Here is a 26,612-nt window from a genome sequence, read left to right on the forward strand (position 1 = left end):
ATTAGTGCCTGCAGCTGCTCCTGAAAAACTGAATTACTTTATGTAGTAGGTCAGTTAATTGCAATTGAAAAACAATGCTGTATAACTCAAATTCCTTAATTGCATCCAATAAAATGTTCAAAATTTGGCAGGCAAAGAATGACTGAACTAACAGCTTCAAAGACTGATCAGATACAGTGCAATGCAAAATGGTCAGATGATAATTAATACAGCTATAGTTTCACAATTGGTTATGCATTCAACATGGATTCAAATAATTATGGTGAATGAGTAGAGAATGACTTAGATGCAGCAAATTGGCATCTGTCCATCCTTAATTAAAACTGACCCATAAAGCCCATCAAAATAACAACAGTAGGATAAAAACAAATCCATGCTTTGAGCTCGAAGAAACATTGATTCATTATTTTTTTAAAACTGAAATTTTCAGATGTGCAGTTGTCTATTCAAGGAAATTTGGTTTATGAGTAGCACATACAACAGATGATTGAGGCAAACCTACTGGAAGCATGGTCAACCCAGGGTCGCCACCACTGCTTTTTTTTGCCCTTGGCTTTCTCTTTCTCTGGTTCTCCTAAAACAAAATAGGTCCAAACATTAATTTTGTCAAACAAAAGCAAAATGATCAGGTGGGCATGTCTGATATCAGCAGAGTTTACAACTCATGAGGTTTACACATGCCGAAACATGTTTACAAGCAATTTCATGCAAGAGAAAAAGTACTTTAGTAATACAAAGACAGTAACTATTGCACTTTTTCTCAGGACATCCATAATACGAATTATCTCCCCATTTCCAGAGTGGTTTCCCCCTAGCATTAATTGTTGTTTTTAATTATGAAATTGGTTTAAGATATTTGGTTTTCTGCCAGATAGTTCAAACCAACTTCATGTTTAAAACTTTTAAAATCAGCCAAACTACTGATAATTCTATATAATTAAAAATATTCATGGAGCTTAATTTAAACTGAAAGGACAAAGGATCAAGTAGCTGAGGGTGTGTCAGAATGTGTGGAGTTGACAAATTTACTGGCAAACTCCTTAGAGTCTGCCCGGTTGCCCTTTTTTCCAGTATGTCTTTCCCCAAAAGAGGAACCCACTTTCACTGATCAACCTCTCTATCCCAGTCCAAACAAAGAACATCATGTTCATCAACATTGTGAACGGGTTTCAGATATGAATTGGTTGTGGCAAAAGTATTGTTTCATTCTAATCTGGTGCATTATCTAATGATAAAGGGATCTCACCTATCCCATGCATATTTATTACTGCATTGTAATAGAGATCTCACATCTCCTAAATTATCAATGTACCAGTCCTTCAATTAAAAATGCCCAAACACTTTTCTTTTTGACAATAAAAGGAAACACATATGAATAAGATACACTACTCAATTCATCAGTACTTATTTCATAGCTTTGCACCAGTGCAACTCGTTTTGCCTCCGGACAAATGTGAGTCTGAGTATTCATTAATTACTGATTTTAGCCTATTGATTACTGCTAGAAATTTGCATGACAGTTCCTTACTTTTTGTTTTAAAAGTGACATTGTCCATTGGAAGCAAACTGAAAAACTGCCTGCATTAAATGGATAGCAAAGGAACGTTATACAAATCCTTTCAATACCAGTCTATCCATAGTGGCAGTAATTGCTAGGCTTTTACTACTAATAGATCATGCCCTGGCAATGACAACTGAATAATAACAAGAAATAAATAATCATAAGGACATTCCATAAAAAGTTAGGAAAATATTTTAACTGGATGTATATCAGTTCATGATGCTCAGAGAATGGATTGATAATGTTGAATCACAACCTGATATTTGTATGAATGATGCAAAAACGGGAACTCATTTCTCCTTCCCTATTTCTAAGAATGGGATACAGTTACTCTCTGCCACATCTAACTGTCATAGATGCACCATGCATAGTATCAACAGCAGTCCACTAAATATAAGGGGCTTCTATCACACAAGTCCAGCCCTGTACCTGGCACTATTCCAGCAATAGTTAAAAACTTTAATTTTCCCTTCCACCAAATCTGGAAAGAAGATGGCAGTTTCCATGCTGTATAATTCTATGAATCAACAACAGATTTAGGTGCAATGCTTGCATTAGATCCTTCTTAATTGCACTTCCACTGAAGGTTAAGATCCCCCCCCCCCCCAAGTCGAGAACACACTTTTATAGGTATGTTGGGACATTCTGATGTTGTGAAAGATGCTATAGAAATGAAAGAATTTTCAGGAACCCCAGCCAACAGCTAACCCAGATTCATGAGGGGTATGGATCGGGTGGATGCACATAGTGTATTTTCCCTCCAGGGAAGTACTAGAGGGTGTAGTTTTAAGGTAAAAGTTGAAACATTTAAAGGTGATCCAAGGAGCAACATCTTCATACAGAGGATGGTGCATATATGAATTGAGCTGCCAGAGAAACTGGTTGAAGCAAGTAGAATAACAACATTTAAAAGATATTTGGATAGTAAATGGTTAGAAGGCTATAGACGAAATGCAAGCCAATGGGATCAGCTTGGTTGACACAGATAAGTTGGGTCATAAAACTTATTTCCATACTGCATTGATCTGAAAACTGTAATGAAAATATAACAAAAGGGTTTTGCATCTATAGTTAAAACATTAAGCATTGAAAGAGTAGCTTCTGGAGGTGAATTATATATTAGCCAAAGATGGAAACCGAAAAACTGATCTTCTTAATCAAGGTTTAAAAATGCAACGTATGTTGATTTTGACTACCAACTGTTATGTTCCAGAAATACTGGATCAGTCATAAAGATGAATAAATTAATCTTACTGTGAAAGTGTCTCTGAAATAGTCATAACATAATTATGGTCTGACTGCAGAATTACTCACTTATCAAAATATCTCCATTGGAATTTCACCAATGAAATGATCATCTATCAAGTATAGAATTACTATCAACTTTATTACCTTATTGGCTTACTTATCTTTGGGACTTGACCGCATTAGGGACACTTATTCTTTTAACCTGTTGTGTTATTCTACATGATTGTAGAAAAGAAAATCTACTTCCCTCTTCCTTCTTGGCCTGTCAGTAGTTTTTGGTCCACAAGAATACAAAAATAGGAGCAGGAATTGGCTGCAAAGCACCTCCAGCCAGCTCTGCCATTTAATATAATCATGGCTGATCCACCTCAATCATCATCTCCTCTTCTGCACAGTTCCCCATAACCTCACTTCCTCGACCTAACTCCATTTAAAATATTTCCAATGAGATAGCCTCCACATTTCCCTGTGGTAGAGAAATCCGGAGAGACCCCATCATTTGCAAGAAGGAATTTTAATTCTGTCAGTTTTAAATTTGCAGGTTAAGTCAGTGGAGAGCACTCATTTCGAGAGGACTAGAATATAAAAGCAAGGATGTAATGCTGAGGCTTTATAAAGCATTTGTGAGGCCTTGGAGTATTGAAAACAGTTTTGGGCCTCTTATGTAAGAAAGAAAGTGCTGACATTTGAGACAGTTCAGAGGAGGTACCTGAGAATGAAAGGCTTATCATATGAGGAGCAATTGATGGATCTGGGCTGTTGTTCGCTGGAATTTAGAAGGATGATGGGGGGTGGGGTTCTCACTGAAACATATTGAATGCTGAAAGGCCTAAATATAGTGGATATACTGGCTACAGGAGACGCACTGCCCCCCCCCCCCCCCCGCTGAGGTTAACAAAGCTTTGGCTGACGACCTTAATACCTTTTACTGTAGATTTGAGAGGGTCCATCTTACACCTGTCCCTCCCCCCTCTTTGGTCTCTCTTCCTGTCTTCCCTCGACCATCACTCACTGGCACATCCCCCAATTACTGCAATCACCTCCCCACCATCTCTGCCCAGCCCCCCCTAGATCACAGCTTAGAATCAACGAAGGAGAAGTATGTCGACTGTTCCAGCGACTTAAGACCCGAAAATCTCCAGGCCCAGATGGGGTCTCCCCCTCCTGTCTACGAGCCTGTGCTGATCAGCTGGCTCCCATCTTCACTCAGCTCTTTAATAGATCTCTGGAGCTGAGTGCGGTTCCGACTTGCTTCAAGCGCTCTACCATCATCCCGGTCCCCAAGAAACCCACCATCACAGGACTGAACGACTACAGACCTGTCGCACTGACATCTGTGGTCATGAAATCCTTTGAACGCTTGGTGTTGAACCACCTTGAAGACCCTCACCAGCAGCCTGCTGGATCCCCTGCAGTTTGCCTACCGGGCAAATAGGTCAGTAGACAATGCAGTCAGCCTGGGACTACACTATATCCTGCAACATCTGGATCGTCCTGGGACCTATGCTCGGATGCTGTTTGTGGATTTCAGTTCGGCGTTTAACACCATCATCCCTCATACCCTCTGCTCCAAATTGTCTCACCTCACTGTGCCACCTGACCTCTGCGATTGGATTTACAGCTTTCTGACCAACAGAAGTCAGCAGGTAAGGATGGGACAGGTCACCTCGGATACTCGAATCACCAACACCGGCGCCCCCCAGGGGTGTGTCCTCTCTCCACTGCTGTTCTCCCTCTACACCAATGACTGCACCTCCTCCAACCCCTATGTGAAGCTTTTGAAGTTTGCAGACAACACCACCATCATCGGACTTATCCAGAACAGTGAAGAGTCTGCATATCGACAGCAGGTGGACCAACTGGCGCTCTGGTGCAGTCGGAACAATCTGGAGCTGAACACGCTCAAGACAAAGGAGATGATAGCGGATTTCAGGAGACATGTCCCCCCTCACAGTCCTCGGCAGCCCTGTGTCCACCGTGGAGAACTTCAGGTTCCTGGGAACCACCATCTCTCAGGATCTGAAGTGGGAGCAGAACATCAGCTCCATCCTGAAGAAGGCCCAGCAGCGGATGTACTTCCTGCGGCTCTTGAGGAAATACGGTCTGCCTCAGGAATTGCTGCTGCAGTTCTACACTGCAGTCACTGAGTCTGTCCTGTGCACCTCCATCACTGTGTGGTTTGGAGCCGCCACCAAGCAGGATAGAACCAGACTACAGCGCACAGTGAGGACTGCCGAGCGCATCATTGGAGCCTCCCTGCCCTCTATTGTGGACCTGTACTCTTCCAGGTTGAAGAAGAGGGTGGGGAACATCATAAAGGACTCCTTCCATCCTGCGCACGGACTGTTTGAACTGCTTCCATCTGGTAGGTGCTTCAGATCCCTCCAGACTAAGACTAATAGGCACTGGAGAAGTTTTTTCCCTACTGCGGTCGCTTTGCTGAACAGTTAACTGTCGGTTAACTGTCAGCTAACTATGACTTGGATTGCACTACCTGTATGTATAATCTATATTTTCATTTATATTTATCATTATTATTGTTATGAGCAGAGAGCCAACATCTGCCGGAAGTAAATTCCTTGTATGTGTACAGGTACTTGGTGATTAAAGTCTGATTCTGATTCTGATATGGAGAGTATGTTTCCTATGGTCAGAGAGTCTTGGACCAGAGCGTACTGGCTCAGATTAGAGGGGTGTCCATTTGGAATGGAGATGAGGAGGAATTTCTTTAGCCAGAGAACAGTGAATCTGTGGAATTAATTGCGACAGGCGGCTGTGTGGAGGCCAGGTCATTGGTTGTACTTAAAGCGGAGGTTGACAGGATTAGTCAGGGCGTGAAAGGTTACTGGGAGAAGGTGAGAGAAAGGGTTGAGAGGGAAATGGATCAGCCATGATGAAACATTGGAGCAAATTTGATGGACCAAATATCCTAATTCTGCTCATAGAAGAAGAAATAAAATGTCTGATCTCTAATCATGAAACTATGTCCCTTTGTTTGAGATTGTCCCGAGTTCCTAAGTGATCCCTCTGCATTACCCAATTGGGAAGGAGCACACTTGCCTGGTTCCATTCATATCTAGAAAGACCCAAGACTGCATGTGTAGGATTACCCACTGAGTTCATCCAGCAATTGGTTTTTGCTTTCCTGTTTTCTATCTGTGTCCCCAATCCACTATGGATCCACTCTTGGCTCCTTTCCCATTTTTTATCTGTGCATGCACCTTGGCAACATCATCTTCAGACATAATGTCAGTTTTCACATGGGTTCTGAGACTTCCCATCCCTAAATCACCACCAGCCATTTTGTGCCTTCCAACTGCAAGTCTGCCTGTGTGACTAAAGATTTCCTCCAATGAAGCACTGGGAAGACCAGAGGTTCTGCCTCATCAGCTGGCATAGAATCACAAAGAGGGCAAGCCTCTGGCTGTACTTCATTAGGAGCTTGAGAACATTTTGGTACATCACAGCAAATACATTTGCAAATATCGACACGTATATGCTGTAGAGCAGTCAGACCGGTTGCTTCACCACCTGGTACGGAAACTCCAACGCACAGGATCGAAAGATTGGGTTGCAGACACAGCCAGATCCCCATCATCAAGGATATCTTCAAAAAAGGATGTGCCTCAAGAAGGTAGCATCAACCATTAAGGAACTTCACCATCTAGGACACACCCTATTTTTATTAGTACCATCAGGAGCAGGAAAACTCATATTCAACATTTTAGGCACACCTTCTTCCCCTCCACCAACTGATTTCTGAATGGTCCATGAATCCATGAACATGACTTTGCTACTCCTCTTCTGCACTATTTATTTATTTTTGTAAGTTGTAGTAATTTTCTTATGTCTTGCACTCAAGCCACAAAACAACAAATCTCACAACATATGGTATGTCCGTGATTCCAATTCTGATAGAGTTGCTGACTCACAGTTCCAACAACATGTGGTATCTGTATGGAGTTTGCACCCTCTCCCCATTTCCTCCAACATTCCAAAGCCATGCAGTTAGTTGGTCAATTTTGCACTGTAAATTCCCCTGGGGTGCAGGTGTGAGGTAGAATCTAGGAGGAGCTGCTGGAATTGTAGGGAAAATAAGAAAGTGAGATTAGTGCAGATGGATGCTTAATGGTTGGCACAGACCTGCTGAGCCAAAGGGCTGGGTCCTGTGCTCTATGATGCTATGAATCCTCAACCAGTAACCTTATTCTTCTAGAGTCATGGAACCATGAAAATTATACAGCATGGGGACTGCTCTTTGGCCAGTCATGTCAATACTGGCATCACTAATCTATCCACTCTAATCACATTGCCCAGCACTTGGTCTGTAGCTTTCTATGCCATTAAATGCTGATCTAAACAGTTCCAAAATGTTAGGAAAGTACAGGTGTCTACCACTTACTCAGGTCACCTCTACAAGTAATTACTTATACCTCTGTATTATCATCTGACACTGCCTTGTCTCAGCTTATCCTCTGCTGAAACCTGCACCTCTTCCTTTGTTACCTCTGGGTCAGACTTTTCCAATTCAATCCACATTATCACAGCATCATCACCCTCCTCCCCCATTCAGAGGTGATCCGATACTTTACTGACAGCGTCCTAACTCAGACAAGTCCCATTTGCTCATTGCATTCAGTATACTGGTTTGCATTGGTACTCTTTTAAGCAATGCCTTGATTTTTTAAAAAAATTGTCAGTTTCGTATTTCTTCATGGTTTTAATCCTGCACAGGGCTTTGTGGGTGGAGAATGGGAAGGTAGATGAAAGCAATCTGAGAACAACAAATAGGCAGCCTGCTGTACCTGTTTACCACATTCTTTCCTGAATACCAATCAGGCCTTAACAGTACTTTGATTATGCCACACATACAAAATCTCTTCTGTTGCAAAGTGTACTCAATAACATTACTTCATGTCACTCACTGCCCACTGACATCAATAACAATGAAAATATAGAAAACATTCTTAATCCACTCCTCAGATTTTCACAGTCCTCCAGTAAAAGTGACATGGTCTCTAACATTTGTAAATATTAGTTTCTAAAACAACCAGGGTCCAAGATAAACAAGCAATAAATAGTATGCTTCCAATAAAATATGTAAGGACTTTTTTTTTTACTCTGCTAGATCATTAATTATGTGTATAAAGTATATATATATTGATAGCATTTCAGTCAATAGCAACTCTGATGGATGTTGGATTATAATTGGTTTAGCCATGACTCCAACATGGAGATAAAAGGCCTCTTAATTGTCAATGAGACAGAAATGGTCTTAACTCATCGTTCCTGCAATGAAGACACTGCATTTACTTTGTATCTTCCTGTAAATGCCTGCAAAAATGAATTTCTATGTGGTATATGATGACATACACTATAGGTACTTTGATAATAAATTTACTTTGATTTGACTTGAGGTATGTGCTCATATTAATTCAACTGTGCTTCAAATAACACATATCAAATACAAAACATTGTCGTTCAGCCGCAGCTGTAATGAGCTGTCAAGATGTATAAATGATATTGGTCAATTGTAGAATTAAAATGCATGCAGCAGGCATGCATTCCATAGAATATGTTGAAATACCTTCATCATCATCATCTTCCTGCTTCACCTTATTACCCTGCGCATCAACTGACTGTGTCAAACTCAGCATCCTCTCTTTGCCTTTTTTATACTTCTGCTGTCTTGTTTTGATGCGATCCATCCTGTTTAGAGTAAATGATTTGTACGTGAATGGAGCATGAATGAATACATTAGGTAACGATTCTTTAACTTCAACAAGCATTCACAAGCAGTCATATAATTCCCTGGAAAGGTATACTCATACAAGGTATCACATAGAATGGCCTACTGTCTCTTGAGTTGGTCCATTGACTTCTTTTCCTCTTCGAGTCTGGCCTTCACAGCTTTAACAATTGTTGCTTGAAATAGTTCTGCACCTCTGTAACAATACATGAGGCATTTATAGTAAACAGAAAATTATTACCAAATAAAAGCTACACTTAAAATGCTTCTTTAAATAAAAGAAAATATTGATCATTTGATACTAAATTGTTTCCTCCAAAAATGAAGAAATTTCAACACAGTCAATGGAAGAATGACATAAACTAATTTAAAGTGGCTAGACTAATTAATGTTTATGGTAAAATGATAAATTTATACTGAATTATCTTCAGTCCCATATTGATGTTAAGATTTATTTATTTTAAGCTTACCTTGATGCAAGTATTTGAGCGGATTTTATGTCCGCCACTACATGCAGGAAATAGTAACTCATAAAGACTCTCCTCTGTAGCAGTAGAAAGGAGAAACATATACTATCCCATATAATGCCTGCTTCACCACTTGGCAATGGGCATTTCTTAAGGTTCTCTGGAGGAGCTGTGGAAGAAAAATATTCTTTTAGATCAGCAAAAAATCAAAGTTGGTAAATTGATTTGTTAATTTCATATGCATTAGGGCACAGAGAAATACTTTGTTTTGCAAGCCAACCATACGGATGATTTCATCACTTAAATGCACTGAAGTAGTACAAGTATAAAGCAAGAACAGAATGCAAAGTAATATGTTACAGAGAAAGTGCAAACAGTAAGACGCAAGGCCATAATGAGGTAGATTGTAATGATCATCGATTTATGCATTGCACTAAATCTTGCCCATTTTTAGATTCAGATTCATTTATTTCTCGCATGTACATCAAAACATAGAGTGAAATGTGTTGTTAAATTTCACCAGAACATCCTTACTCTTAAAGATAAATGAATACATCTGAAATATGTGAGTTCCATGAACACTGATAAAATATTCAAACATTCCCGTTATTTAAAACTAAAGGATAACCAACATCAGTAATAAAGTCCTTCCCAATCTTCTGCTCATAAGTGACAATCAAATTGGGTATGGCACACCACAAACCAATTTCAACTCTAACTTCAAATCATGAACAAAAGGAAATGGGCAGCTGGAGCAACAGGTTTTCACTGAAGGTGATAAATATACAGGATTCAGTACAGAAAATATGATGGAATAAGGACATCTTAAGGAAATAAAAGGATATCTACTTAACTGCTCATCAGTTCATAGTATCCATTATAATCAAATCTGGCAATGCATTGGAAGTTGATTTTGCACGTGGATCTCTGACTTCTAAAAATTGTACGATTCCTTTGATAACCCCATTGACCACATTGGTGTACTTTTGGAAATTAGGTTACAGAGATAGTGATTCCATTATTTGCAAACTAAATAATCATGTGACAATGTTCGTACAACTGAAAATACTTTTTTTTGTAATTTATTTTTTATTGAAGTTCATCATCAAACATTTCCATAAGATGTATTTCAGATATTGTACATATATATCATATAATCATATATGTCACAAATCTCCACATAGTATTTATCTGAAGTACATGGTTTGTGTTGCAGGATTAACATTGAAACTATTTTGGTGAATAGACCATACACATTCATTCTTGGTTGTATGCAATAAAAGGAGATGTTGCAACATGGTGTGTCAGACTGAATCTCAACAGCTATGGCTAACTGTTCCAAACTAATTGCTTGCATTCAGCCATTCCACCTGAAGCTGGGGCCAAACTTGTTTGCATGCACAAGTCTTGGACTTACTGATAGACTATATTGGAGAGTTGCCTCAAATGTCTCTGACACCCCTTTTGTTCAATTATATTTTAAGGAAAAATTTATTTATTTATTATTTACATTTAATGATTGTAATTATTTTTGACCTTTATGTATTTAATTCAACATTTTTTAAAGATTATTCTACTTTTCAAAAACTAGTAAATTATTTGTTGATGGTTCTACATTGTTAACTTCAATGTTAAGCATTAAATCATTTGCATATTTCAGAGACAGCTGAAACCCAGTAAAATCCATCACAACATTAACAGGAGGCAAAGTTTACGAGGGGTCAGGTTGGTCACACTCCAAACCACTTTGCTCATTGCAAGCATTAGGACAATCGAACGTCCACATCTGGACTAAACATGGATCTGACAGACAGCAATTGGAGTGGTGGGTTTCATCCAATGCTGTCAGGCACATTTAATCTGGATTATTGAAGTCATAGAATCATGGAGTTATTCAACATTACAGCACAGAAACAGGTCCTTTTGCCCATCTTGTCCATGCCAAAACATTAATCTGCCTAAGTCCCATCAACCTGCACCAAAGCCCTCCAAACACCTCCTATTCATATACATATCCAAATTTCTCTTAAGTGTTGAATCAACTCAGCATCCAGCACTTCCACTAGCAACTCATCCCACACTCTCACCAACCTCTGACTGAAGAAATTCCCCCTTATGCTTCCCTTAAACATTTCACCTTTCACATTTAATTCATGACCTCTAGTTGTAGTCTCAGCCAACCTCAGCGAAAAAGCTTACTTGCTTTTACCCTACCTAAACCCCTCATAATTTTGTATACCTCCGTCAAATCTCCTCTCAATCTTCGATGTTCTAAGGAATAAAGTCCTAACCTATTCAACCTTTCCCTATAATGCAGGTCTTAAAATCCTGGCAACTCACCAATGTCTTATACAATTTCAACACAATATCCCAACTCCTGCACTGAATATATTGTTTTGCTAATGTGCCAAAAGCTGTCTTTATGACCCTATCTATCTGTGATGCCACTTTCAAGGAATTATGGATCTGTATTCCCAGACCCCTTTCTGTTCTATTGCTCTCCTCAGTGCCCTACTGCTCATTGTGTAAGTGCTACCCTGGTCAGTCCTCCCAAAGAGCCACACCTCACACTTGTCTGCATTAAATTCTGTCTGCCATATTTTCAGCCCATTTCTCAAGCTGGTCGAGATCTCACTGAAAGCTTTAATAGTCTTCCCTGCTGTCCACTACACCTCCAATCTTGGTGTCATCCAGAAATTTGCTGATCCAGTTCATCACATTATCATTCAGATCATTGACATAGATGACAAACAACAGACCCAACACCAATCCCTGCAGCTCACCACTAGTCCAAGTCCTCCTGTCAGACGCATTTACAGCAACTCTCTGATGTCTTCTGCCAAATACTGATCAAATTTATGACCGCATCTTGAATGCCAAGTGATTGAATCTTCTTGACCAACCTCCCAAGCATGCCCTTGTTAAAAGCCTTACTAAATTCCATGTAGTCAAAATCCACTGTCTTATCTTCATCAATTTTTCTGGTAACTTCTTCAAAATACTTTGTAAGATTATTCAGACATGATATAACACACCTGCCATGTTGACTATCCCGAATCAATCCCTGTCTATCTAAATAATTATATCTCTGGTCCCTTAGAATACCTTCCAGTTACTTCCCCACTACAGGTGCCAGGCTCACAAGCCTAAATTTTGCTGGCTTATTCTTAGAGCCTTTCTTAAACAATGGAATAACTTTAGCTTTCCTGCAGTTCTCTGTCATCTCACCCATAGCTAAGGATGTTTTAAATGTCTCTGATAAGGCCCCTGCAATTTTTGCACTAGCATCCTAATTTGCCTCAAGGTAGCAAACATCTCTGTAATCTGTAGAGAGTCCATAACCTCTCTGCTGCTTTGCCTCACATCTATAGACTCTGTGTCCGTTTTCCGAGTAAAAAAATATGCAAAAACTCTAAGATCTCCCTCATCTCTTTCAGCTCCATGCATTGATTACTATTCTGATCTTGCAGTTAACCAGTTTTGTCCTTTGTTATCCTTTTGTTCTTAATATATCTGTAGAAACTTTTTGGATCTTCCTTTACTTTGTCTGCTAGAGCAACTTCATGTCTTCTCTTAGCCTTCCTGATTTCCTCCTTAAGCGTTCTCTTGCATTTCTTCTATTCTTCAAGTACGTATTTGTTCCTGCCTGCCTATCCCTGCTATGCACCGCATTCTTTTTCTGAACAAGGGCCTTGGTATCTCTCGAAAATCAAGGTTCCCTAAACCTGTTATCTTTACTTTTTATTCTGACAGGAACATACAAACTCTGTGCTCTCGAAATTTCACTTTTGGAGGTTACCCACTTAACAAAGACAATTTTGCCACTGAACAACCAGTCCCAATTCACACTTGCCTGGTCCTTTTTGATATAATCAGAATTGGCCTTTCTTCAATTTAAAATCTCAACCCAAAAACCACACCTATCCTTTTTCATAATTACATTGAAATGGCATAAAGGTCACTAGATCCAAAATGTTCCCCTACACAAACTTCTGTTATCTGACCCACCCTGTCTCATTCCCTCATAGGAGATCTAGTGTTTCAGGTCAATGGAATCATGTTGGAAGCAGAGCACAAGAAAGATATTGAACTTTTCAAATATACAGCCCAAATTGAAATTTTGCTAAGTGTAATAGAAAAGCTAAATGGATCGATTACTTACGCTCATCATAGCCCTTAACAGTACAGACGAGGCCAAATGTTTGGATGAACCAACAACCTCTCAAAACCAAAGAATTGATATAGGCACATGCTCCTATCTGTAACAGAAATACATATTCATGAATAGATTTGTGTAGAGTAAATGCTTGCATATGCTTTCCTCTGGAGCAGCAGAGGCTGAGGGGAGACTTGATAAGAGTTTATCAGTTTAAAAGAGGCACAGAAATAATTTTCTCTCAGGGTAGAAATGCCAAGTAGTAGAGTACATGCATTCAAGCTGAGAGGGGGTAATGTTTAAAGGAACCGTGGCAAGTTATTTTTTACACACAGAGTGGCAGGGGTCAGGAATGACTTTCTAGGGGGTTGTGTTGGAAGCTGATGTGATAGTGGCTTTTAGATGAACACGGAGGGAATCAATGGTTATGGATCATACTTTGGCAGAAAAGAATTAGTTTAATTTCTCATCACATTTGGTGCAGACATTGGGAGGCAAGGCATCTTTTCCTGTGCTGTACTATCTATATTCTATGTTTTAGATCAATTTGAAATTGAAGAAAAATAGCTGGTCTGAGACAAGGCAAATATGAAACCACAGATGGTAATAAGACTGCATGGTTCACAACTCCATGTTGGGGAAGGAAAACTGTTGTCCCTGCTCAGTTTGGCTGAGATGTGATATATGGCATGCTGGCCTTTAACAGTCAAGGCATTGAGTTCAAGAGTAACAAAGTAATGTTGCAGTTTTATAAACTTTGGTTAGACAGCATATGGAATATTAATCCAGTTCTGGTCATTCCATTACAGGAAGGATATGGAGGCTTTGGAAATGGTGCAGAAATGACTTGCCGATATGTTGCCTAGAGTGGAGGGATAAAGGAGAGGACAGACAAAGTAGGCTTGTTTCTTCTGGATCAGTGGTGGCTGAGCAGGAGACCTGATAGAAGTTTAAAAAAATTATAAGAAGAAATAAATAGCTTGAATCTTTTACCCAGGATTGAAATGTCTAATTTCAAGGGTATGCATTAAAGGTGAGAGGGGAAATTTTCCAAGGAGATGCATAGGGAAGTGTTTTTTTTACACAAAGATTGGTAGAGACCTGGGATGTACTGCCAAGGGTGTTGGTGGAACAGACAATCAGAGAGCCCTATAGAATTGCAGAGAATGGAGGGATACAGACCACATGCAGACAAAAGGGATTTGTTTAATGAGCTGAATTAATTCTGCACAACATTGTAGGTCAAAGGCCTGTTCCTGTGCTGAAATGTTCTGTGGTCTATGTACATTTCGGGGAAATCCATTAATTATGGGGAGAATGCAGGTCTCTCTGATTGAAGCTGCTCATTGGAGCTTTGAGGCAGCAGCTCTCCTGTCCGAGCCTGCTTTCATCTCACGGGGCAACATACCTTATCAAAGGTGAAAACATTTGGCAGAAGGACATCAGGAAGAAAGTTAGGGATTTTAAACAAGGAAAAAAGTGGATGAAGACTGAGTTAGCCACATTTATAGGGAAATAACACCAGGAATTATTACCTATCAGAATTAACTGAGTGTGCACCTAAGCTGAATTTATATAACATTATTACACAATTAAATACTCCCCTACCAATCCTACCTCATATTTTTGATGGATAGAAACATGTAATTCTGGATATTTACTGAAAAGGAGGAAACTATATGGCACGATAAGCTCGTGCCAGCTGAAAAAGTGCTACAAAATTATATCCTGATAAACGATACAAGAACAAAACAAAAAGCCTTCACCAGAGCTTAGAGCTTGCAACAGTTACTTACAGATAGAATATTCTTCATTGTGATCACAAATACGTTGTAGGCAATAAGGCAATCCCAGTACTGCAGAATTATTTTAATGGGTTTTAATAAAAGCTCTCCACCAAAAAGTAGGAAATAAAAACAGGCAACCAGGTAACCCATGCAGAAGATGCTGATACGGGTAGTTCCTGTGATAAAGATGATTGTGAGCACGAACCAAAATAAGTAACTGAATCCAATAACTTTGATCATGTCCAGGTAAGACCTGTGTTTGAAAAAGATTTAAAAAAAATTAAGTGTAAGTTGCAAGACTATAAACATCACAATAATTTTAGTTACTGAAATGAGTTCCAATAAAGAGTCCCAGACCTTAATTGCTAACTGCTCCTCCCTCTCTCCTATTTCTCTTTCCACAGATGCTACCTGACCTGCTGTTTCCAGCACCTTATTTTTATTTCACATTTTCAGCAACTGTTTTTTAACCTCCACTGAGTGAAAGACTTTGAAGAATATATAACGCAGGCAAACAGGATTAGCATAGATAGGGATGATGACTGGCAAAGATATGCAGGGCTGAAGAGCAATTCTCTTCCAGGATAGCCAGGATCGCGATTTCCTTCACTTATTTGAGACACTATGCCACTTAATCGGACCAGGAGTCTGTTGCCAATTTCTAACTGGCACCAGTCGTGTGTATGCGATGTGGCTCTACACTGTGCTTAGAGTGGGCAGTCTTTAATAGTGTCACTGATAGTTGATGAAAAATAAGCAGCAAGACAATTCAGAACTGTTTTGCTCAATGCAGTTTCAAGCATTGAGGCTTGGAGATGCCAGAAACAGCCAGGAGTGAAAATGAAGTGATTTCTCTACTCAGCAAGTTAGGAACTGCAAATAGTTTGAAGGCATCAAAACCACCTTGAATGTTGCAATGAAAATGAAGACTTGGAGGATTCAATCATTGAAAGCATTGTTTGAAGGCAGTTCATTATCAGCACTGGGGAGGGGTGGGGGGTGTGTGTGTGTGCGTGCGTGAGCCCTTAACTCGTGGTGGAGTCGTTGGGGTGCTGTCATGACAAGCTTTTTGCACCGATCTTCTTGGTGATTGCTGATCATACGGCATGTCTTGGGCATCTGAAACCTGGTGGAGGGATGTCTTGGGCATCCCTCTCCAGGTTGTTTTTTACAAGGTTGAGTTGCTAGCTCAACAATCAACCCATGGATGGAGAGCGTGCAAGAGAGCCGGCCAGATTCGAACTCGGGACCTCTTGTCCCAAAGTCTAGCACTGTTGCCACCACGCCACCAGCCAGATGGACACACACAGTCAATCAAAAGAACACTGAATAAATTCCTCCGTCGATAACTTTTAATAACGAATACATTATTTTATAGTACTATTGTAGTTTTGGTAGTGTTCTAATTTGCTTTGTATTTTATTTAAATAAATAATTTGTTACTCAGTTAAATGGTAGTTTGTGTTTTTAATATCTTTTCAACTATTTCAATGGAACTTTGGCTAATTGGACCAGCCAAAAGGTACTGGTCCCAATGAACTGGGAGAGGGGGGAGAAGGGGAGAATGGGAGAGGGGAGAGCGAGTGGGTGTGTATTCACTTACAAACTATGACAAGTTTGGCTGTAAATGAATTCCCATTCTGATGATGATACTTACTATTTTCAATAAATTCAGTAGATAGAGAATAGTGAGCATTGGCACATGCTACTGGTCTCCCAGTAAATATAAAAGCTGTCGACCAGAGTTTATGCTTCACCTGCAATGAATGAAGTCTGGTACTGGGTTGTGTTGACTGAATGTCGCTGCATCCAGATCTCTGCAGATCTCCACATTGTCCCCAGCAACGATCCTCACTGCGGCTTTGTTTTCATCTTCAAACACCTGCCACTGTAGCGATGCACACAGCAACATCATAAAGTCATCTGAAAAACAGTGTTTTATGTGACTCCGATAGACATTCCTGTCAGACACAAGGGGAATTGTTGCAACTGAACATACGAATTAGGGTATACAGACCTGCTCTGCCAATCAACAAGAATGTGGCCAATTGATTTTAACTTTGGCTCCACGTTTGAGTCTACCTTTGAATCCTCAATTTATCAACAACACATCTACTGTTGTTTAAAAATAATCTGACACCGTTTGGTCATTACCCTTTGAGGGAAAGAGTTCCATAAACTCTCATCACGCAGAGAGAAAAAAGCTTTCTTTATCTCTGTCTTATTTCTATACAGAAATCCCTAGTTCTAGATACTGCCACAGGTGAATACTTGCCCTTATCATCCACCATGTTACACCATTTGCCACACTTTAGAATATCCTGCATTAATTAAAAGGCCTGGTATTACAATCTCCTTTCCTTTCTCCACAGACTGCCTAAATTGATCATCTTTGTCTTTCAAAAGACTCCTTTTCTTCCCTACAGTTCAAAACACGGAAACTCTAATCTTTATGGATATGTTAGAAAACAAAGTGGTCCTTAAGATTACAATTGTTTTGGCTGTCTGAAATGTTCTGATGTACACGTTCAGACAGCTTGATTTTTTTTCTTGGGCCTGAAACGATGTCAGGGTCAGTTTATTCCATTTTGTGGCCAAAGTGACCAGCATGGGCTTAATGGGCTGAAGGGCCTGTATCTGTGCTGAGTTGGTCTATGATTCTGTTCCAGAAATACAATCAGCCTCTTCATGCTCATGTCAACAATGTAAATTCCACATCTTTGTTGTATATGATGTTGCCGTTCCCATCCATGCACCTTTAGAAATTATGATGTCTTATTCTGAGGAAAACTGGGGCTGCTTTCTCCTGGAATGCCCATGATGATCCCTTCTCAGGAAATGTTCTACAATGGGACTGTCACAGTCCTCCAGAGGGAGCCAGATATTTTTATAAACTAACAACTGGTTTACCATCTTCCAGGATGGAATCCTTCCCAAAAAACTACATGGCAACCTCCCCAGGCATGAATTCCTGCTTTCTGCATATCCCTTCACTAATCAGATGATAAATCCCCTGGGAATCAACCATCTTTACCCTTGGCACAGATTCAGTAAGCAATTCACCAAGAAGCCAACATCCATCATCAAAAATCTCCACCATCTCTTCACACCTACCAGCGGATAGGAAATTCAAGAACAGCTACTTCCCTTCAACCATTCAGTTCCTGAAGCAGCCTGCACAACCCTACTCACTGCAGCTTAACAAAACTCCAACTACTCTGATCTCTTTGCATGAATTGTGGTCTTTTTTTGTAAACATTTAGTACAATTTATGTTTAATTTATGTTTCCATCATGAATGCTGATTATTTTCATACTAAATGCCTGTGATGCTGCTGTTAGTAAGTTTTTCATTGTACCTGTACACTCATGTAATAAACTCGAAATTGACTTTGATCTAATGGGAACCCATCATTCCCAGGGTCTGGTTGCTGCACACTCCACTACTGACCCCTCAGCACCCTCACTACCCTACTAATGCCCCATGAGCCCTCAGTCTCAGTCCATCACACTACCCCACCCAGGCTCCAATTGCCATCAGCACAAACACTACCATCACCTCACTCCCCTCCTCAAAATACAGAATTCAGCCTCCTCCACAACTCACTCCTGTTCCTACCACCTGGACTGCGATTTTCCACAAAGCAACCACTTCGTAGCCCAGTGACAGATATCGAGCATCCCAGTATGGCATCAGGCAAAGTGATTACCAACCAAGGAGAAAGGAGACACAGAAAATGTTGGAAAATCTCAGCAAACCAGACATCTGTGGAGAAAAAAGAAAGCCAATATTTCAAGCTTGTGGCCCTTCCAAAAATTTTCTGCTCCAGATTTCCAACATCTACAATTTGTTTTTTTAACTTTCAATTAGTTGTCTACAGAGAACTTCTGCTTGCTTGATTATTTAATTGGAACTTGCTCCAGTTGTGACTCCATGATTCAAAGGCAGAGCATTATTTTTACCCAGAGTTTTGTCATATCATAATTTCAGCACAACATTTAATCCTTACTAAATGAATATTATAGTTGCAATGGTTTAATTATTTGTTTCACTAATTTTGTATTTCATAGCTGTGGGAAATTACCATTAATATAGCTTGAACCCAGTATTCAGCAAAAAAGCCAACTGGTGCGGACACAAATGACTGCAGATGCTGGATTCTGCAGTGAAGAACAAGCTGATGGTGAACCTCAGCAATTGAGTAGCGTCTATGGCTGGAAAAACATTGTCCATGTTTTAGGTCAAGACTCTACATTAGGACTATAAATTCAGTATCTGTCCCAATACAGGATCTTGACTTGAAATGCGAACAATTCTTCCACCCCATACTCGCACCCCACCCAGACAGATGCTGCTGGATCCACTACGGCCCTCCCGCAGTTACTCGCAGTGCAATGGTTTAAAGGGGAGAATTTGGATGTTTATAGTCTCTGGTGGAAGATGATACTAGATTATAAAACAGACAGAGCTTTGAAATCACAGCAATAAATAAAATAGATGCTGTTAAACACCAGCAAGACATGGACTTGTTGAGAGCTGAAGGAATTCTGATTTACTTCTAACTTCAATCTCTAACACGAATGATATTTAAAACATCCTGCGTACTCACAGATAAGAAACATTGGATTAGGATTTATGATGAAATCTGGAAAGTACAACCACTTAATAAAGTTCGAATTAATGTTGGCACTAGCAAATCTCCATGGATACTCTGAAACACAAAAGCAATACAGTTAAATGCATCATTTGGTATTTAGGGATTGAAAAGGATTTGTCTATATTTCATTTTGGAATGCTTTGCTGTCACTAAGATCAAGAACAAGAATGTAGACCAACTAAAAACACATCTTGCTATTTCAGCTGTGAATGGCTTGCGAGCTGTACATTGTTCTCCTGCCCAGGTTATGTTATTCCAACTAAGATTATTCCATGAAAAAAATGTTTCTCTCTTAACTGACTAGATGGCTGTAATATTTGCTTCTTCCCTTGATGCCATCAGCAATTGTTGGAAGAGAGATAGTTGTACGTATATTTGTCAGAAGTATGTAACTCCATCATCTTCAGAGATATAAAGAGACATTAACAACATTAGCCTGTGAAGCATGCTTAGCTGTGCTAAGAGAGGTGAGATCAATGTGTGTGCAGTAAACCTTCCCTGGCAGTTAAAACATTTTGATTGCTTCTATTCCCCTCCTCTACATGGTTAAGCCTGCAGTCCCTGGTGGCCCTCTACAACAAACTTGCTCAGTTGCTGAATTGTGAGAAAATTGGTCTCATGCTTGAATTTTGTTGGGACCTTGCCTCAGTATTTGTTTGAGTACACCATTTCTTGGTTGAAAACCCAAGTATGCCAACACGTTTGTACATTTGTCTCAGTAGAAAAATAAGAACATTATGATCAATGCCAAACTTCCATGGAAATAGGGTGAGTAACTTTCATTGAATAATAACTCTTGATTATTGTCTTAAATTGATATTTGTTGAAGTGGGTTGCTTCATAATTTATTTAAAGAAAAATCAGACCTCTACTATCTAGTGTCTTAAATTCAACAATAATTCATAAAAATGACAGATTTATATCGTGCTTTCTAGACCTCAGGACATTCCAATCTGCTCTACAGCCAACAAGTGCTTTGGAAATATAGTCACCAGAATAATGGGTGAAATGAGCCAATCAATGTTTTGTTAAACTTAGAGAAAGTTGGTAATGGCCAAGTTAACTGTTTGAAGTCTTGGTTCGGAGATGGATTGGATTTCACGGTTAACTTGCACAACTCTTTCTTAAAGCTGTACCATGAAGCCCTTTATCAAGCGGAATATTAATTTTTTCAGGGAATGATTACAATCAATTCAGAAGATCACGACGTACCTTTGCAAGCAGCGGGTGGGATGCCAATGCAGAGCAGGTACTGGAAGGTCAGGATGCACGCCAGGAAGCAGCAGTATTTCGGCCAGATCTCAGCAATGGCTTTCCTGCGACGTCGGTAGAGTAATGCAAATAGCCAAAAGGCATGAAGCATGGCATACAGATCCATCCGTTGGCCAATCACATTGACTGTCATGAGGAAACATATCTGTGGGCAAAGTGAAAGAGAAGCAGGAATGGTGTCAGTTGTGAAGGTGCATCTTTAGACTAAAGTGTCAGGCTGGGAAAAAGCTGTTTAGAAGTAGCTAGATCTGGAAGGAATAATTGTCCCAGCATTTGCTGGGTTGATATAAAGAGTCAGGTAGGTTACCTGGAGGAGAAAGCTGGGTATCTTAGCAACAAAAAGGATATGGGGACACAAGAGATGGCAGACGCTGGAATCCAGAGCAATGCACAAGATTCTGGAGGAACAACAGATCAGGCAGTATCTATGGACGGAAATGGACAGTACATGTTTTGGGTCAAGATCCTTCATGGGGCATTGGAGTTGGAAGCTGAGTTCAAAATGGTGCTGTGAATGATCTCACCAAAGGTGCATCAGTGATCAGAGTAGGGGCAGTGATTGGAGACAAACAAAATTTATGACTGGGAGCTGAAAGACAAGATCTTCTCAATTGTTATTTGTAAAAGGCTCATCCAAAATAGATGGCAGTTACGGGGCAAGGGAGAAGTTAAGAGAGGTGGAGACTTGGTCAAGATGAATGCTATCAGATAGTGGCTGATATCATCTGTTTTGCATTATGCCTCTGCAAAATTGGTGAGATTCGGAAATCTGACAATTCTTATGTTTAACTGACTCTTCTCCACACAAGTTATTTCTGCACCTGAATTTCAATTTATGGAAGCTTTCTCTCTACAGCTGAGAGAATGGAGGGTTCTGACCTGAAACATCAACAGTTCTTTTCCTTCTGCAGATGGTGCTCAACCCAACGGGTTGTTTGTTTCTCTACTGGTGCTGCCTTATCTTTTATCAGCAAAACTAATTTCTTCTTTTTTCATTTTACATATATTTTCTTAAATTTGGTATCCTGCAACATTTAGTTCTCAACTTTGGTCACATTTTAACCATGTTTACACAATGTCTATTAAATCAAACCCACTTATCTCCATCTTTATTTAAGAAAAAATTATTTAGACATTGCCTTGCATGATCTCAGCACTTTCCAAACATGCTGCAGTTAATGAAGCATTTTTTACGAGAGCTCATTGCTGTAATTGAGTCACTGCTCAGGAAGCCAATATAAACAGCAAAGTAATAATGATCAACTCTCTTTTTAAGTGTTGGTTGGGGATGGCTGTTAGATAGGACTCCTGGGTTAATTTATACTCCTCTTCTTCAAGTCAATGAAGGAATGTCTTGCATCCAATTAAGGAAGTGAACAGGACTTCAGTTCAATGCTGATGTGAAAGATACAACTCCCAAAAGTGGAGCATTCCATTGAAGTATTACCCTTGACTGCTGTGCTCAATCCACAAACTTCTGAAGCAAGGGGGTCACAGGCTTTACAAAATATACATTGGACACTTATTGAGATACACACTCTTATTGCAAATGTGTTTGAGAAGAAAATTCACTTCACACATTCCCACTTACATTATCTGTACTACCATCCCTAACTAACCTCATTCACTACTGTTACTTCCTGTTCTCTTTTACTACTCACCCAGACACAGACTCTCTCTTTTTATAATCTGTGAGAGTCTTTGAATCATACAGCATGGAAATAGAATCTTCAGCCCAACTGTTCTATGCGGGCCAAGATTCTATCTAAGCTCATCCCATTTAGCCTGCATTTTCGTCATATCCCTTTAAACCTTTCCTATCCTTGTACTTGTCCAAATAGCTGTTAATTGTTAATGTGACTGCCTCAACAACTTCTTCTGGCTGCTCATTCTATATACTGACCGCTCTCTGGATGAAAAGGTTTCCCCCTCAGGTTCCTCTCGCTTTAACCCTACTCTCTCTAATTATTAATTCTCCAACCCTGGGAAAAAGATTGCACACTGTCTCTACCTATGGCCCTCATATTTTTATATATCTCTACAAGATCACCTTACATAGATCTGTTGCTTCTCTCTACTCCCATTCTTTCTCATGGTTCACTTTTTTCCTCTTCGCTATTGTGTTTCCTTGAAGAGTCATGTTAACTAAAACGGAGAGAAGGATGAACAAGCAAGGCCAGGGAGCATGCTGCCTGACTTTCTTAGTTTCTCCACCATTTTGTGTGTATTGCTTTGATTTTCTGCAGATTTTTTCTTGTCAAGAATGCATAAAAGCATCTACACAAACACTTAAATTGCCAGTGTATGAAAAGCTACCAATAAAGTACTTGGCGGTTGACATGGATGTCGTGTGTGAAAGGGCTTGGTTCTGTGCTCGATAACACTATGACAAGATTGGTTTTGTAAACGATATACCTCCAACCCAAACTTGTAGTAGAAGTAGTTGATGAAATACTTGGCACAGTCAACCAGTCCATTGTCCAGATGTTGTCTTGTGATGTCATGAAAGATCGTTTTTGTTACTGGAGGTGGAAGATTATTGCGAAGTCTAAAATATTCCTGATGGCGATAGACCGTCACTTCAAATGCTAAAACAGCGAGAATCAACAGGTTGTTCTGGAATAGAAAGAAAAGGAAACATTTTGATTGGTTAATCTGAAACTCTGAAGATATATTCTCGTTTTATTTGCCAACCTTTAACTTAACAGGTATTCCAACAGGCAGAAGGTTATTTTTCTTAGGATGGTAACTAACTTAGAAATGCAAACAATTGCTGTACAACAGCTAACGGATTTCCTGCAAAAACAATGTTTGATTGGCATGTTTGGTTGAGCAAGAAATGGAGGCCAGAAATGTGCCATTTGACCTTCAAAATAAATTTCAACTGTTAGGCAGAATCAGTGCAAAGCTAACAGTAAACCTTCTGATACTAGGAATGTCCAGGGAAATGGCTCAGTGTAGGGAAGTGGACTTGAGTAAAAGAGCCATAATCTTATTGAATGTGGGATTGCTGACACTCCTTCTTTCAGCACACGTTCTAGTAAAGAGACAAGGATCTGAAATGTCAAATGAGATTCTCCACACATTTGCTTAGTATTTTCAGCATTCCCCAATTTCATTACTTGGGTACCTGCCTGTGTTTTGCTTTCAACATCTGGAGGTGCACTTTAAGGAAGTAAGTTCTCTTGGTAGCTTTTCTCCCCCCAAATAGTTACACCAAGACATGGATGCAGGCATAGACACCAAGTCAAGAAAGAAAAAGTTGGGGAAACAGGGACAAGGCTCGCTCCTCTATAATTACTAAGCATGTTAAAGAGATAGATGGACAATTTCAACACATCTCTCCAAAGTTAAACTTATATTCCTGAATGCTGACCTATGTAAATGCATGGAAAACCAAAATAATAATAAAAGAGATTACATATAATAGTACACACAACCGAACACTCTCCTTTGGTGGACAGCTGTGAACATTTGACATATATATTTTAATTCCATCTTAAGTCTAACAAGAAGTTTTATTTCCAATGTGCTTGCAGAGGGATGATCAGACTAAAAGGTGACATTGATTTAAATAACAACATAGCAGGACAAAGTGTTCTTTATCTAATTGTGTTTTTGCGTGCTGTACTGTATCTGGAGTAACAATTATTTTGTTCTCCTTCACACTTTTGTACTGGAAATGACACTAAACATGCCTGACCCTTGAAGATGGGCAATGCCGACACAGTGATGGGTAATGTTATGGTGGTGACCTTTGAGGGAGAATGGATGCTGAATCCAGTGCCCAGAGAAGGTTAAGAAAATGTTTGAATGTATTTAAAACTGCACCAGGAAAGAACAGCATTGCATGGATTAAAGTGCTAATTAACTGGAAGAACTTATGGTTCATCTAGTAACATCTATTAACTTTCCCACTTAACATCACGGAAAAGTCTTATGAATGGTGCCATACTTAAACACTGCAGTGAGCTTTCCTTATATTTACTTTATATCAGCTGTGCAAACAGATAACACGACTTAAGAGGCAGTTTTAATATAAAATGAGCAAATGGCTGTTAAGTATGCAAGGAATGTATACACCAAACTGAATTCGTTGGTCAATAAAATAACTTGGGTGTTTTGAAGATGTGAGATACACATCCTTCTGCTTCTCTCCCAAGTAGTGATGTGGGACATTGATCGTGTGGATAGCCAGAGGCTTTTTCTCAGGGCTGAAATACCTAACACCAGGGAGCATAGTTTTAAGGTGCTTGGAAGTAAGTACAAGGGGGAACTCAGAGGTAAATTTTTCCACACAGAGAGTGGTGGGTGCATGGAATACACTGCCAGCGAAGGTGGTAGAGGTGGATACGACAGGGTCTTTTAAGAGACTCTTAGATAGGTACATGGAGCTTAGAAAAATAGAGGGTTATGCAGTAGGGAAATTCTAGGCAGCTTCTAGAGTAGGTTACATCGTCAGCACAACATTGTGAGCTGAAAGGTCTGTAATGTACTGTAGGTTTTCTATGTTCTATGTATAGTACCTCATCATCTCATCGTTCCAGAATATCTTCTAATCACTCTGGCAACTGTTTCTCGAGAGAAACAGTGATTTTTTAAATTTGTATTTTCATAAGGACAAATTGCTTCCTCAAATGATGCTTTGTTATTTCATCAACATGCAGCTTCTGCAGCAGGATTTGGTGTAACCTAATCAATCGGGAAACATGAGTAGTCTGAAGCAAGATCTGTCCTCTGGAATCTCTCGTCTGTGCTTTTATCAAACCTTATGACCGAGTTCCATTTGGCTGATTTTAGAGATTCATCTAAGTTAAAGGTTCATCTGAGATCCCATTCAAAAGAAAGATTCCACTCCAAAACTCTAAATTTCAGAGTATCTCAGAACTACAAAAGGAAAACAATCATAGCAGTGCCCATGAAGAGCAGGGTGAATGGCCTCAACGATTATTGCCCAGTGGTACTCATAAGCCAGAACCTACACCTGCTACAATTTCCAAATCACCACAACAGGTCTACGACTGGTGCAATCTCACTAGCTTGCCACTGGGCCTTGGATCACCTGGACAATAAGTAATGCCTACGTCAGGTTGCTGTTCATTGATAACAGCTCAGTGTTCAACACAATACTGCACTCACTTCTAATGAACAAGCTCCAAAACCTGGGCCTCTGGATCTCCCTCTGTAACTGGATCCTTGACTTCCTTACTGAGAGGCAACAGTCTGTGCAGAACAAAGATAATATCTCCTGCTTGTTGGCAATCAATACTGGCACACCTCAAGGATGTGTGCTTAGTCCACTGCTCTACTCTCTCTACATCCATGACTCTGTAGTTAAGCACAGCTCAAACGTCATCCATAGATTTACTGACGATGCAACTATTGTTGGCAGAATTTGAAATGGTGATGAGGTGGTGTACAGGAGTGAGGTAATTCAGCTGGTTGATTGGTGTCTCAACATCAATCTTGCACTCAGCATCAGTATGGTCAGGGAATTGACTGTGGACTTCAGGAGGGGGAAGTTGAGGGAACACTTACCAGGACTCATCGAGGGATCAGCAGTGGAAATGGTGAGCAGTTTCAAGTTCCTGGGTGTCAACATCTGTGAAGATCTACCCTGGGCCCAACATATTGATGCACAAGTGTGGCTATACTTCATTAAGAGTTTGAGGAGACCTGGTATGTCAGCAAAGGCACTCGCAAATTTCTAGTGTT

The 26,612-nt window shown here is 39.9% G+C and overlaps 1 protein-coding gene across 1 annotated transcript in view; it reads right to left on the reverse strand.

Moving 5' to 3' along the window:
• Positions 1–26,612, reverse strand: part of LOC132397577 (piezo-type mechanosensitive ion channel component 2-like) — a 566,872-nt gene that overhangs the window by 85,977 nt on the left and 454,283 nt on the right. Inside the window, exons 22-31 of the mRNA XM_059976392.1 lie at positions 23,313–23,513; positions 20,838–21,042; positions 19,578–19,679; positions 16,726–16,891; positions 14,978–15,221; positions 13,188–13,284; positions 9,029–9,194; positions 8,665–8,754; positions 8,397–8,518; positions 503–574 (exon numbers count right to left, since the gene is read on the reverse strand). Coding sequence (XP_059832375.1) covers positions 503–574; positions 8,397–8,518; positions 8,665–8,754; positions 9,029–9,194; positions 13,188–13,284; positions 14,978–15,221; positions 16,726–16,891; positions 19,578–19,679; positions 20,838–21,042; positions 23,313–23,513 — 1,465 coding nt within the window. The remainder of the gene's footprint in view (positions 1–502; positions 575–8,396; positions 8,519–8,664; positions 8,755–9,028; positions 9,195–13,187; positions 13,285–14,977; positions 15,222–16,725; positions 16,892–19,577; positions 19,680–20,837; positions 21,043–23,312; positions 23,514–26,612) is intronic.

The sequence above is a fragment of the Hypanus sabinus genome, chromosome 1 (assembly GCF_030144855.1).
Source record: "Hypanus sabinus isolate sHypSab1 chromosome 1, sHypSab1.hap1, whole genome shotgun sequence".
In the NCBI taxonomy this organism is placed as follows: Eukaryota; Metazoa; Chordata; class Chondrichthyes; order Myliobatiformes; family Dasyatidae; genus Hypanus; species Hypanus sabinus.